The 15,870-nt window shown below is 46.6% G+C and overlaps 1 protein-coding gene across 3 annotated transcripts in view; it reads right to left on the reverse strand.

The window, feature by feature from the left end:
* kcnd3 (potassium voltage-gated channel, Shal-related subfamily, member 3) overlaps window positions 1-15,566 on the reverse strand; it is a 98,099-nt gene extending 82,533 nt beyond the window's left edge. For 2 of the 3 annotated variants that reach the window (XM_030367926.1, XM_030367908.1), the window contains exons 1-2: window positions 15,132-15,566; window positions 13,170-14,355 (exon numbers count right to left, since the gene is read on the reverse strand). In XM_030367926.1, coding sequence (XP_030223786.1) covers window positions 13,170-14,269 — 1,100 coding nt within the window. In that variant the 5' untranslated portion in view covers window positions 14,270-14,355; window positions 15,132-15,566. The remainder of the gene's footprint in view (window positions 1-13,169; window positions 14,356-15,131) is intronic. The other variant, XM_030367917.1, reaches the window with a different exon arrangement.
* Window positions 15,567-15,870: the final 304 nt, after the last annotated feature.

The following is a 15,870-nucleotide window of genomic DNA, read 5'->3' on the forward strand; positions in this document are numbered from 1 at the left end:
ACTTTGTCTGCATATGTCCCCCTTAATCTCCTTTCTTAGATGAACACACACACACATAAGCATATGTACAAACATAGTGGCCAGTATACAACCACAAATACAAGCAGAGACAGGCATAGCAACCAACCACACTCTGGCTTCAGATCTACGTGTGTATGCACACACACACTCCGCACGCACGCACGCACACACGCACGCACGCACACACACACACACACACACACAGACACACACTCACACACAAACATGCTGAGAGCACAGCATACACTTTGCGGCTTTTTGAGAAAGGGCCAAAGCAAATTTGTTTCTGTTTTATCGTCTGCTTTCTGTTGGAACAAATCGTGCCAACCATTCAGCTGGAGACCAGAGTACAGGCCAAGCAGACCACTGAGAACCACTCTGGAGGGGCACCAATTCAAAACACAGCCTTTCTCCCGTGCTTACTCCCATCTACACCATACACTCACACCTGCCCACAATCACCCACTACCACACACTCACAAACCCAAAACCTAGTGTTTAAGAGGAAGCCTCAGCACCTAGTACCAATGGTGCCCAGCAATAACTTCCAACACTGTTGCTAACAATGTATTCTTTCCAATTCTGTGGGACACTAAACCAACAATCAGTGTCTATGCTGTAGCACTGCCTTGTCCTATATGTTGAGCCTCCACTCAACCGCATTGTATATTCTGTCCTCACCCCCTGCCCCTCTGTTCCTCTTCAACCTTCTCCTTCTGACTCTGTGTGTCTCGGAGGTGAGGCAGGTATAGCTCCCTTCAACTCTCGCTGGGCAGTCTGGACAGCCACGAAAAACCACCACTGAAGGTCATCTGGGCAGGCCGGGAATAGAGGAAGAGGCCCGGCCAGCATAGCAAACATTTACCATGACACAGTGTCAAAGGCGGGGCGGGGGGGGGGGAGGCGTCAGGAGCAGAGGATCTTGACTAGAATTCTATAGCATGCACATTGGGGGTTAGGGGGTTTCACAGCATTCCGGTCGTAGGCGTCCCTTAGCAAGATGCCTAACCCTTCTCTGATTTGATTAATGCCTCATTTCAACCTGCTTTGCATTCACCTGTGGTATAACTCTGTGTGATGAAGACACATCAGCGCCAGGCAACACTGCTCCCCAATCTGGCCGTGTGGTCTCCCATTCAGCCCCTCACCTGCTCTCACCAAGAGAGGGATGAGAGTGTTAACCTTTGACTTGACCTATGCAGTAGAGCACAGATTGTACGGACTGTATGCCTCGAGCTGTTTGACTGTTTGACATGAATACCGGAAGAATACAGAGTTCGACACAGTGATGGTGTTAACAACCAGGCATCTTCTCCAAACAAGGCCTACGCGCATGTATTCACAGCTTATGGAGCTCATGAGGGGACGATAGTATACATGTATATATATTATATATATATAATATTTATATATATATATTATATATATATATTATATATATACAGTGTAATAGTTCAATGCAATAACATAGTTATTAGGAAAACACAATGGGAACTTATATGCGATTCTACTGTATATGTGAATCAAGTCAAGTGGACATCATTCAATATACAGAAAATAGGTTCGGCGAGGTCATAAAAATGACTTCATTGCAGCCAAAACTAACAGACGCATACCTCACTGAGTTGTATTTGCACTTGCACTTCGATGATTTTTTTACTAAAAATCTCTGTGGATGATTGCAACGCAAACATGTTTCTGATTAGGCAGAAAAAGCATGATTTTTGGATTGTATTTCCCCTTCCTGTGGTGTTCCCACTGGTTTTCACTAATGCAAGGTTCAGTGACCAAACAAGTCCATCTGCAAAGTATTTCTTTAGTCTCAGCCAGCCAAAGAAAAATCTTTTTATTTCGAAGTATGCAGACCGCTTCATTCACAAGGGTCATTTTAACATAATAGCGGGAATTCTCTGCAGCACTTCTATATTTTCTTCCACAGTACCAATATAAAACCACTATTCCCATAACTGTTGCTCCATACAGGTTAACCTGAATGCTGTGGAGTGCAAATAGAGCTGTGGCCTTGGGGCCACACGGGTCTATGTCTTGCCATGTGGAACCTCGAATGACTATGCTATTCCACGTCTACCCACCTGCTGCCAACTGCCTTCCACCCAGGCAGGGAACATCCATTATGGTCTGAGGGAGTCGTCTACATCATCCATCACCTTGGCATGATCTGCATTTACCCATTCATGCTTTGCACAATGCTCCCACCATGATTATCCATAATGCTAATGGAGGCAGATAGGAACTTGGAAAGCAAATAAGTGCAAATCAGCGCTATGGCTCTATGCGTGAGGATTAATACTCAGATCAGCAAGAATGAGCTAAAATGTACAAAATAAATATCAAATCATGGTATTTTGTTATTTTAGATTTTGTCAATTGTAAGCCGCAAAGGACCTTTCGGGTTCTTTTTTTTCTGTTAAGTATCCCTGCTAGGTTACGCCAACCATCCTAATCCTAGTCCATGAAGCATCAGGGACTGCAGTCTCTCACCGCTGGATCCCTCTTTCTGGCCGAGCAGCAAAGAGACATTTCTGCAGTAACTTCTCAGCAGTATGGACCCCACTGAGGGTATTTATCTCCTCATTACTGAGAAACCTGGCAGAAACGTAACAACCCACTGTGAATGGCAATTAGTGTCATGCATCACGCCGTTCTTTGTGTATTTTTAAAGAGCCTCCGTTCAAATCATAGCCACTTTGATCGTGTACGTTTTTTTCCCGTTTCACCCCTCTCCCTTCTCATCCACTGCTTCCATCGGTGTTCATAATGAATAGCGGGAGTGTGTTTTTTCTCATTTCACCTCACCCCACATCCAGAGATTAGATTTTTCCTGCTGCGCAACTACACAGGCCCTGGGCTGTTGAGCAGAGAGTACAGAGACGGCTAAATTAATTGGAATACGGTCTGGTCTCGAGTAGACATTAAACACAAAATGGACCTTTGTAAAAACAGCCCTACGAGCTGCAGTTTACTAACATTCAACAGTAATCTGCAGCCCCAAGCGCAGGTCGGTTGTGGGGGTATGTGTGTGTGTCTATGTGTACGCATGGTACGTGTCTGTTAGTGTGTGTGCATGTGTGTGTGTGTGTGTTTTTGTGTGCGTGGATTTGTACTTCTTCTCGACATGATTGCGTAAGCCTGTAAGGCAGTGTAAGCTTGCATTGTACCCGTTTACAGCAGTATAATTAGGTCCTCTGGATTTGAAAAGACGGGGGATTCTAGTTCCACACAATCGTGCAATAGGACTATAGCAAAGGAGCCAAAAGAGATAAGATAAAAACATATAATACATATAACACGGGAAGCAGAATGAAACTAGATTGAAAGAAAGTTTAGTGGTGTCATATGTAGGAAATGTTAATCAACGTATCAATTTGAATAATTTCTGTCAAAAACGAGAGCACTGGGTTTCAATAGAAAAAGGAAAGGAAAGTCTGGAATTTATAGCTGGCGGTCAAAAAATTACATGTTCCCAAATAGAACAGCCAGGAAGGTGGATCCTAGGCCAGATCGAATTAAGCGACGTCCCCCCCAACCCCCTCACTCCATTTGACTCATAAAGATGTCAACCTGTTCCGCAATATCACAGAAACACATCGGGATATTGAGGGCATGCTCTCTCATGCTCGGCTTAAACACAGCCCGGCGCCATCGGGGCTCGGGCGCGGCGACAAGGGGAGTGCTGGCCACGTTTAGAGGTGTCCTTACTACGTGACGCCGGGACACACACGCTCTCCACACAGGCTGTGGACCACATAAAGGTCAGAGTGGACCACCTCAACTGTGCACCACTCAGATCGTTTAACGGCTCGATGCGATTGGTTCCCTTTCATTAAACAAGGCTTCTATTGGTGTATGCTTCGCCTCGGGAAAATAAGTTATCGTTATTGTCATGGCCAAATGCAAGCTATTCCACGTGAACTTTTTGTGTGCAAGTTTCTATTGTAGAGGCAGAAGGTCATTTGTGCGTTGTTAGATGGAAATTATAATTTGCGTTGTGTTTCATGGAATGAGGCCGCTTCGTGTAAGGGCTGCTCAGGGTGCTCCTATTCGCTACCAGCATAATACCCGGCGAAGGGTTGGGATATTGAATTAGTATCGCTACCACTCATCCATTGAAGGGCGAAAAAAATAATCTATTAGTTATGTTAAGCCATGTCTTGACTTCAGTGCTCCTGACGAGCGTTGTTGCTCTCTGTCGGCCAATGGCAGCTTTAATCCTCTCAGAATGGGTAATCCCCCCAAGAAGTCAGAGTGTGAGAAAAGTTGTCTCTTGGGCTTTGTGAAGGACACGACCCAAATCCTCCTCATGAATCGTCTGTAGCACACGGGCCGTCGGTGGCCTACCTCCCCGTAGGAAAGGCAATCATGAATGAAGGATCTCCGCACCCCCGAGAGGGAGAGAGAGAGAGAGAGAGAGAGAGAGACAGAGAGAGAGAGAGAGAGAGAGAGAGAGAGAGAGAGAGAGAGAGAGAGAGAGAAAAAGAGAGAGAGAGCAAGAGAGAGAGAGAGGTGTTTATTGTTCAAACATGATTGAGGCTTTGAAATGATCCAGAATTGCCCTGTTATTGTTTTTGCTTTAGATCCAATGGAACCGAAATTGGAGCTTCAGAGATGATCCTCTAGGCGCCCCGACAAGGCAGCTTGTTCGGGGGCGCAGAGGAAATGCGCCGTGTCCTCTTATTAGCCGGCCAAGTCAACACATCCCCTCTAACAGGGAACGTCCTGCTGTACCAAATAAGAGGCTGGGGAGAAGGGATCGAATAGAGCAAATACCCACACACGCATGCACACATGCACGCACGCACACACAAACACACACACAAACACACACACAGGGGGGGAAACACGGCAAGGGGGACACAGGCTCGGGAGACGGCATTAATCCCCAGAGATTTAATGTGGCAGAACAATTCCTTTTGTCACCCGGGATAATCAGCGTACAACACGGTTTATGAATTACTGTTTGTCAGGACTGAAGGGATGAGATAACAGCAGAGGGATAGAGAGAGAGAGAGAGAGAGAGAGAGAGAGAGAGAGAGAGAGAGAGAGAGAGAGAGAGAGAGAGAGAGAGAGAGAGAGAGAGAGAGAGAGAGAGAGAGAGAGAGAGAGAGAGAGAGAGAGAGAGAGAGAGAGAGAGAGAGAGATGATGGTGATGATGATGGTGGCGAGCACACGTGTGTATCGGTATCAACGAGAGACAATAAGAAAACAAGGCATACTTGTTCCAATGGCTCGTCTCTGGAAGAAAAGAAGATTAATCTAAGTCCTTCAGCGGGTGCTCATCCTGTCTACGACAATGTTAACTGTTATTTCACCCATTATAGCTCTCGTATACATTAACCCCCATAGTCTATTTCAAATGACATATAATGTCTGGATGGTACAAAGAAAATATAATGCTATAATATTGAATCTTTTGTTTGGATTCAGAGGCTCAGTTTGAAGTATGGGGGCCACTCCAGTGGAAGGACAAGAGCACTAGTCTAACTAAGAGAGTCTGCAATCATCTTCTCCAATGAGTGCTTGTAAATTATGGGCTGCAAAATCTAACAATGGAATTGTCGCGCAGACTCACACACCACACACACACACACATGCACCCAACCACATGGGCACACATACACACACACACATATAGCAGATACTGTATGTGTCCAAGATACACTTCCTTCATGACAATAAAGCCTGCGTTTTCCGTCTAATCGTATTTGAAAAGGTTTCATTTGCTTCCCTATTCACTATATGTGGTAATGAGCAGAGGAGCTGAGGAAGCAGGCAGAGTTTAGACTCTTAGGGGGTAGACGTGAACACGTCTTTCAGTAGGACCCCTTGGGACAGAAGAGCGTGATAACTGCAATCAGACGATTTGAAACCAGTACAAGAGAGAGAGAGAGAGAGAGAGAGAGAGAGAGAGAGAGAGAGAGAGAGAGAGAGAGAGAGAGAGAGAGAGAGAGTAGAGCGAGTGAAAGAACCAAAAGAGAGAGAGAGAGAGAGAGAGAGAGAGAGAGAGAGGGAGAGAGAGAGAGAGAGAGAGAGAGAGAGAGAGAGAGAGAGAGAGAGAGAGAGAGAGAGAGGGAGAGAGAGAGAGAGAGAGAGAGAGAGAGAGAGGGAGAGAGGGAGAGAGAGAGAGAGAGAGAGAGAGAGAGAGAGAATGAGAGAGAGGGATTCAATCTCCATCAATGTCATATGCCATTTTTTGTTTATGCGGCAGTACCTGCAGCATGTATAAGGAACAATTCTCCATCACTATGGCCAGGTTAGCTGAGCTGGCTGTCAGCCCGGACACACACCGTCCAATCACAGGACAGCCGCCAGTGCAGCGACATTGACATGCGGCACACATCGCTGAGGTGTCAACACCAAGAACATATTAGTAGAAAACCTTCCTCAAAGACGTTCACTGTCAATCACACGTCACACATCCACTTCAACCAAACCCCCCTCCCCCCATACCCCACACACACTCTCCTTGTCTCCCTTACCATCTGACGAGGGGCCAGGTAAATAGGTCTGCCACGGCCTTGGAAGACCTCTGCGCGCTATACACTCTTTTCAAGAAATGGGAAACCGTCCAAGAGTGCTGCATGAAAAGCGGGGGAAATAAGTGTACACAGCAACAACAACAAAAACAACAAGAAAAATAGCAACAACAGCAGCAGCACCCCAACCAGGGAGAAGCCAGCGAGTTGAAATGTGACATGTGTTAGCGACGCGGTGGCAGGTCTGCAGGGGAGAGCGGAGAGAAACAGGAGGCGTTGTATTGACTGGTGGTAAGGTGGGGGGGGATGGAGGGGAAGAGAGAACACGCACACACACACACAGACACACAGACACAGACACAGACACAGACACACACACAGACACACACACACACACACACACACACACACACACACACACACACACACACACACACACACACACACACACACACACACACACGCCCAGCAGGCAGAGCACTCTACCAGCTAATGCACAGGGCTCTTTTATAGGCCTGTTTAAACCACGCTTCAAATGTTCACAACAACACCATCAAGGCTGTGGAATGGTGTTTTGTATGTCTGCTGCCAAGGAGGAACCAAGAGCCTGCAAGGTGAGGGGAACCGCGGGATGATGGAGAGAGTGTTCGGACAACTTGAACGCTACGATAATAATATATATATATCGGATATAGGGAATATATAGAAAATATATGGAGAATTACTGAAATCATATACAGTGTATTTATGTATGCATGCATTCATGCAGCTTTAGGTGCTGATTTCAGAGTTGTGAAGAAAGCGCAGAAAAGAGCAGAAAAGAGCAGGAGAGAGACGAAAAGACCAAGATTGCGAAACAAACAAAATGTTGAGGATTCAACATGTTGTTGAAGACTCCCTCCCTACCCACCTACATTTCTGAACCATTGAGAAGTGTTTTGTTTCATGACTGACAGACGTGAAAGATAGATTCCCACACATCACTCATTGTAGAGATGGTCAGAAACTAGCCGGGAGGCCAAAATCAAGATTGGCATTCATAAAGGCAGGTGCAGCCAATTTGAAAAATATATTCTCACATCGCAATACACTCACAAACAACTGACGGATGGCTGTGCCATTATTTACAAACGAAACAGAAGAAAAAGCTCTAAAAACAGACCTACAGCACCTTTAAGGCTCATCAGATTACATGCCGCCCAAATAAAATGGCAATGCCGAGGTAGACACTCATCAGTAGTAAAACACACACACACACACACACACACACAAAACACGCACACATACTGCTATTCATGAGGGTAAAACGAGTATGCAATGAAAATTGTGTGAGAGTAATGTAGGATGAGGGAGAGCAAGAGCAAGAGAGAGAGAGATAGAGAGAGAGAGAGAGAGAGAGAGAGAGAGAGAGAGAGAGAGAGAGAGAGAGAGAGAGAGAGAGAGAGAGAGAGAGAGAGAGAGAGAAATAGAGTTATTGTGTGTCTATATTTGGATCTCCTTTCTGTGGCATTTTCCCCCCGCTCTCTCTATAGAGCAGCCTCAATAGGTCAGTGGGTGGACTGTAAAACAGGTGAGTGCACTTCCTCAATGTATGCCTGTTACACACAGACATACACACCAAACTAAAATATGCTATATAGGCCTAATAGGAACGATAAAATGTTGTAGATTCAATGCTCCCCTTCCCGTACATCAGCCCAGATCTGTCTACCAGTAGATTTCTTAACTCAACTGTGATTGTGGCCAACAGATTGTCTATTTTTAGATTATATTTCAGTTATTGGCTGAGGGGTTCACATTGAGGTCACTGTTGTGTAGAACGCAACTTGGGGGCGAAAGGTGAACTGTCGCCTTTTCAGTTTGATTCATCCTAAGACCCATAGGCCATTAAAGCTTATCACCGCAGGAAGCAATGCAGTTCATCTTCACTGGCCGCAAGAAGCAGGGATACTAAACCTGATGTATTATTTTGTGTCACTAGCGCTAAGGTTCATGACATAATATTGTTTAATGTGGTAATACATTACTCTTCTACTATTCGAGTTGTTGAACTGAGCGTCCCTTCTCCTACTTCAAGTATGATGATGATGATGATGAATGGTTAATAATAATCACATTAATAATAATATCATATTATTATTATTACTACCCACCTCCATCAGCAATCCATTCATTCCACAGACATATGAAAGGTTAAATAACCGCCCCCTCTGATCCACTTGTAGCGCCCAGCCGTGATGAACACCACTCCCAGTCAATCTGCCTCCCAGCACCCCCCAGAGACCGATCAGTCAGCCCCTCTTCCCTAACGAAGACAGGGTGATGCAGGGGGCTGACCCCGGCCCAACGGGGGACAGCAACCACCCTTATATATCTTAGATGAAGAACGGGTGACATCAGCGCTTTGCAATTATACCTTAGTGTTGTTAACCTTACCTCATCAATTTATTACAAGGTGTAACAAGGGCCCATTCACTCCGTACCGGCCTGCCAATACTCACCCGTCTGCATTGATTAGCGCTGTAAACAAGCTTTTGCATTCAAGATAAATGTGTAATAAATCCCGAGGGAGGTGTCCGGGGTGAGAGCGAAGGAAGGCCCATACGTCTTCAAGGCATATGGGCTGTGGCAGCGGCCACTCAATAGAACAAGCCTGCTCCTGGAAAGCCTCCAAAACTGAACTGAATAAAGAAAGAAAAAAAAATCTGCCAGAGACACATTTGTATCCGTCTGCAGGCCCGCGCAGCCAGCCTTCAACCAAATCCAAAAACATGGGCGGCCAAGGGAGGGGGGGGGGCTTGCTATACGCGAGCGGTCTTGCTGCGGTTGTCTGGGAGACACGGCAAGAGAAATGCATCGATCGTTGGGGAGCGGTGATCAGAGGCACCTGGGCTTAAAACGGGTTATTAATCCTGTGCTGTTGACGCCATGCTAATGACCGCCACGCATCTTAGTGCTAGCGTCAATAACAGTAGTGTGGCGTATTCCAACTACAATTTCACTGCACCATTCCCAATGGTGCAGTGAGTTTGCACTACGCCACGGGCATATAGGCCTGCATATAATACATACCCAACCAATAACAAAGTAGGCCTAAGTATTGGATTTGTTTTGAACGAAAAGTATCTCTCAAAATTGTAATGCAGTTCCAGCAAAGTAGTCTGCAGTTAACTGCCAATCACTCACTCAACACTAGTCACTTATTTCAAAACCGTTTCATCACCTTTGCCACAGGACATTTACCAGCTTAACCCACTGGAGATAAATCCAACTGGTGATACTCATTCAATGATCAAAATCAATTTGGCTAAGAAGCTTGGTGCAAAATCCCTGTCATATTCCCCTAACTGTCTCTGCAACAGCTCAAGCCTCAACCCCCACTATCTGCCTGCCTCCCTGCTTGCATGCCTTTGGGTGTGAGATTTAGGCTAAGCATTTTTTTTTGTGTTTGGTACCAAATGTTCTTTGTAGCAGTAACAGCGCCTTTGTGACAGGATTTAGGTCAAATTGCAAGAGAGGGTGTTAAGGCAACATGTCTTTGCCTCCCCCTTCATCCAGGTCTTGCGTCCCACAGTTCTGCACTTCACCTCTCACAGCGTATCCCTTCATCACAGTGAACCGCCTGCGTATTTTCTCTTCGTCACACACCCTTCCTCTTCCTTATCCCCCTAGCACACACTATTTTCTCCTCCTGCTTTCAAATGTCTGGAACCAACTTTCATTTCCCACGTAAGGTGAAAGAAAATACCCTATAATGTGGCAGTGTAAACTGTTCTCATTGCCTGTATCTGCTGCTGCTTCTGTGGGATTACTGTTTCTCATTCCGTCTGGATTATTGTCCAGTAGACAAATACGGGTCTTAAGAGCCGCCGCGGGGTCAGAGCAGCGTGAATATGCGCAGCGGTGGGTCGCCAGGGTCAAGAGAAAGTCACCACGTCGGCGTGCAAACACCATCGCGACCAACAGTGTTACTGACAAGTGAACACAAACACGCAGCTCAAAATGATTTTACAGGGATGCCTCAGTGTGCGGAGACACACACACACACACACACACACACACACACACACACACACACACACACACACACTATACACACTGAAGCAAAGGGCAAGAAAACTGTGCAGTAAATGAAACAGGAGCGTTGGTGATACAAGGGGATTGCAACGCAGAAGGCAAACCAAACAACAAAACAATTATGGACAGGGGTAGAAAGAGAGATACACAGAGAGAGAGAGAGAGAGAGAGAGAGAGAGAGAGAGAGAGAGAGAGAGAGAGAGAGAGAGAGAGAGAGAGAGAGAGAGAGAGAGAGAGAGAGAGAGAGAGAGAGAGAGAGAGAGAGAGAGAGAGAGAGAGAGGAGAGAGAGAGAGAGAGAGAGAGAGACAGACAGAGAGACAGACAGAGGGAGAGAGACCTCTCTGTGTTTAAAGATTCAGACGACTAAATATCTGCAAGTAGATGACAGGTTGCCAGTTCACAGATTGGTCCAGTGTCAGGGGAAGGCGTATGACAGAGCTTAGTTACAGAGTAATTGGATGCATCGGCTGACACTCAAGAAACACTCCAACACCTTATTCATTGCAGAACCATCCCAAAAATTCCCCAGTCCAAAGACTTACCCACATCACATGGAAAACATGTCTACAAATCAACAGACAAGTGCAAGAAAAAGTGTAAGTGAGTGTGTGTATGTGTGTGTGTCTATGTTTGTGTCTGTGCGCGTGTGTGTGTGTGCGTGTGTGTGTTTGTATGACATAAAGAGGCAGCATAGAGCACAATGTCAGCCAAGTTGACATTAGTCAGCAGATGCAGCGGGCCACATCATTAGTCACTTTGACAACCACCACTGGCCCCCTGCCTTATTGATGAGGCAATGCTGAACCCCTCCTCCTACACACACACACACGCGCGCGCGCACACATTTGTACGTACACTGATCAGGGCGCTAATTGCAACAAAAGACCAGATAAGTGTCTATATTTCCCCACTCTTGATGACTAGGGGCGCTAATGGCTGAGGAGGTAGAGTGGGTTGTCACTTGTCTGGCAATGGAAGGTTGCTGGTTCGATACTCGTGCCCAAGGGTCGAGGTGTCCGTGAGCAAGACGTCTAACATGAACAACTCCCCTCGAGCTGGTGGTAGTCTTGGAAGGTGGCTACTCCCATCGCTGTGTGAATACACACGTATATTTTCCAGTACTGTCGCATATGAATGGGTGAATGTGAGGCACAGTTGGTGCTTTGAGCGGAAACTGGTTAGATAATATATATGCTATATAACTGCAGTTCATTCACCATAGGGACATTACTGGAATAAACAACCAAGGCTTGGCTGTTTATTCTCTCTCTCTCCCTCTCTCTGTCAGAGGAAATAAAAAGATCCCTCAGAACTCGAGAGGAATCTCGGTGACTGTTGATGAGCGATGAGCCATTTGTGGCATCGCTGATTGTGACATTTAGCATGATGCAGGCACAATTTGTAAACCGCCTGATACCGCTGTGACGCTGTGCATGACAATCTATGTCAGCTACTCATGAAACCCGACCATGATTCAGCCGACACACATGCAATAAACCACATCTGTTGTTTTATATGTGTGTATGTGGGGAGATCTGTGTGCGTGTTTGTGTGTGTGTGTATGTGTGTGTCTGTGTGTGTGTGGGTGTTTGTGTGTGTTTGCTTGCCTCGAGGCATCTGCATATACTATATGCGTTGGATGTTAATGTTGATCAAGTTCATGTCTATACATGTGGGTGTGTTTGACTGTTTATTTATGTCTGCAGTCACGCATGTTTGCAAATGTGAGGCTCTTCCTAAAATGTCTGTACATAGCAGTGGGATGGAAGTAGACGATAAAGATCCTTCCATATGCCCTTCATCTCGATCAAGTCCTTCAAAGCGTAGGGACACATCATTAGGAAGTGTCAGAGCCGGTGCCACAGGTTAATTAGTTTTATCTTGTAAACTGCAAACATGCCGGCCTTTTTGGAGTATCTTATTTTCCATAACAATAATTAGGCTTGTGTGTATTGCTGGGTGCTCAAAAGCTGAGCCTTGATTCATTTGTTTACTTTTTACAACATTGTGAACAACAATGTTCAACATTGTGAACATTTTAATATTTCCCGGAGGTGCTCTTTACACAGTGGGAGCCGTTTCATTTTTTAATACGCACAACTAGAGTAATGTGGAACGGGTGATTAAAGGAAACAGCAATGTCAGTGCTGTGGCGTTGTACATTTTCAAAATTGAATTCTTCCCAGCTCCTAAGACACAGACAGAGAACAAAGGGAGTGATCATTCGTGGATTTGTTCTTTTGGTTTGTCATACCTTTTCTCAGTGAGATGACTTTCACTTGCCATTCTCTATGTGAATCATTTTCTCCGTGAATGCCCCAGTGTCTCAGGGTCCAGTGTTCTCTGCCTTACGATAATTTCAAAATCCAACAAAATATAATGGATGCGGTTTTGAAGTGAAAGCTTTTTAAATTGATCCACACAAAATGAGACTGACGTGATTCGTTCACAATGAACTATGGCACGCACACAAACACACACACACACACACACACAAATGCACACACACACACACACACACATACACACACAAACACACACACACGTAGCGCGATCCTCCAAAACGATTCACTTACCCCAGCGTCGTCATGGTAACGATGGTGTACCAAAAGGAGGCGGGGATGCTGGTGAACTTGCTGGAGGACGAGCCCTTCTCGGCGTAGAACATGACCGTGGCGAAGATGATGATGGCCATGGTGAGCGAGAAGAGCAGGAAGCCCAGCTCCGAGGCGCAGCTCTTCAGCGTGTAGCCCAGGATGCGCAGGCCCTGCGAGTGGCGGGAGAACTTGAAGATGCGGAAGACGCGGAAGACACGCAGCGTGACGAAGGCCCCGCTCACGTCCTCGTTGTCCGTCATCACTAGGCCGATGTAGTAGGGCAGGATGGCCACCACGTCGATGATGCTCATCACCGAACGCATGAAGCGGTAGCGGCTGGGCGCGGCGAACAGCCGCATCAGGTACTCCACGGTGAAGATCATCACGCACGCCGTGTCCATGCAGAAGAAGGCCACCGTGTAGCGCTCGCCGCAGGGCACCTCCTTCTGGTGGGTGGAGGTGCCGCAGGGCACCGTCTCCACCACGTTGGTGATGACCGAGATGGCGATGAAGAAGCCCGTGACGTAGTAGAAGACCAGCGCCATGGTGGAGGTGTGGGGGTTCTCGAAGGCCCGCCACATGGTCTCCCGGCAGGTCATGTTGGGCGGCTTTTTGTCCTTGTTGTCCTCCAGGTCGTCCTGTAGACGCTCTGCGTTCTCCCGCTTGCGGTCCTTGTACTCTTCGTAGCAGCAGTCGCCGATGATCTCGGGGATGATGCCGAAGAAGGCCAGCTCCTCGTCGTAGGCCGAGATGCACTCGGAGCGCGGGTAGTGGAGCTTACCCGTGCGGTAGAAGTTGAGCACGCTGCGGAACATTTCGGAGTCCCGGTCGAAGAAGTACTCGTGGGTCTCCTCGTTGTAGAAGAACTCTTTCTCCGAGCTGCCCAGCAGGGTGTCCGGGTAGCGGTCCAGTGTGTTCCTCCAGGTCTGGAAGCGCCGGCCGCTGACGTTGAGGATGATGAGCTCGTCCTGCCGCTTGTTCTTCTGGTTGGGCGCCACGGGCATGGGCAGGTTGGCCACGGGCATCCAGCCGATGGCCGCCGCCCGGGCGAAGGGGAGCCAGGCCGCAACTCCGGCCATGGCGAGTCCTGGCTTGGGGGGTGTGCAGAGAGACGGGGGTCCCCTTCACACCTTCACAAGCAGCTAGGCTTCAGCTCACCCACCATCTGGTGGGGGAGAAGCAGGTGGGGTACCTGGTTTAGGTTATGCTGGAGGAGGGCTTTAGGACAGGTACATGTTCCATAGAAAGGTGAGAAAGAGGGGGATCAAGAGGAAGGGGAAATGAGGTGCGAGGTGAGGTGTAAAAGACGTAAGGACATGGAGGAGCTGCGTGAGGGAATGAGTGTTTAGTAAGAGCAATGCATAGGATTCAGAAGAGTGGAAGCAGACGGGATTGTCAGGGGTTTGGAAAAAAAGAATAAAAAGGGAACATGTTTGATTCATTTTTTTAAATGTACTAAATGCAATCGGCTATGTACAAATTCATACCAATGTTTATATATGTATATATATGTATATATATATATATATATATATATATATATATATATATATATATATATATATATATATATCCAGCTTATATATTAGGTTTCGATTACCAAAATAAACTCGCCCTAATCCAATCGCTCTATTTCTCAGAATTTGCCTTTCCAACAAACACAAATGCCAGCCACGATTTGGATTACCATCTGTTACAGAATCCTGGCAAAAAATCGAACAAGTCAAAACCTGTTGAGTTACAACCAATAGCATACGGACGGGCGACCGCCTGCCATTACAGCCCACCAGACTGTACCGAGCTGTACGCACTCCAACCCATGTTCAAGCCCCATTAAACACACTTTGAATCCTCATCATCACTGAATAACATGTCATCGTTAGAATGAAAATGTCTACGCTGACATTTTCTTAAATAGGTTATAATCACGCGGCAACTTACCGATACAAAAATGTTAAAAGTCCAAAGAAATCCAAGGTCCTCTTGCTGGCTGCTCAGATGCGCGTGGTGGACTGGACGGGCTAATTTCACAAATCGTTTAATCCAGAAACAAGTTTTTTTTAATAGGCAAAACCTAGACATTGATAAATATATACTTACTTCTTAGGGAAAGTAGGCGACAACTAAATATAGCCACGCTATATATTGTGCTTTTGCACACGCACCACTGCTTTAATGTGCCCCCATTATGTTATTGGAATAAATAGTCGGAAGACCTCGTCGACCCCTCCGAGCAAAACCGACACCCGCTCAGACCGCCTGGACTTGGAAAATGCTCGGCAGTCGATGGATTGGAGTGGAGAGCACTACCCCTCGTTCTCCAAAATGACGAACAGACTGAGGTATCGTACTCTCTCTCTCCCCTCTCACTCTCTCTCTCCCTCTCCATATATCTCTACCCTCCCTCTCTATCTCTCTCCCTCTCTCCCTCTCCCTCTCTCTCCCTTATCCTTTCTCATTTTCTCTCTCGCTCTCTCTCTCGACACTTCATTGGCTGCAGTGTCGGTGGGTTTTAGGGAGCGCTCACATCGCAGCTGATGCGTCTGAGTTCTGGGGGTGAGCTGGCAGGGAGACGTCACGTCGCTTTTTCAAAAGCACACGCAACTTCATTGAGGAGCAACGACTGAAAAGGTTTAATGTGATTCAAGCACATTGATCTTTTTTTATTTCTTTCTTATTG

The sequence above is a fragment of the Gadus morhua genome, chromosome 1 (assembly GCF_902167405.1).
Source record: "Gadus morhua chromosome 1, gadMor3.0, whole genome shotgun sequence".
Taxonomy (NCBI): Eukaryota; Metazoa; Chordata; class Actinopteri; order Gadiformes; family Gadidae; genus Gadus; species Gadus morhua.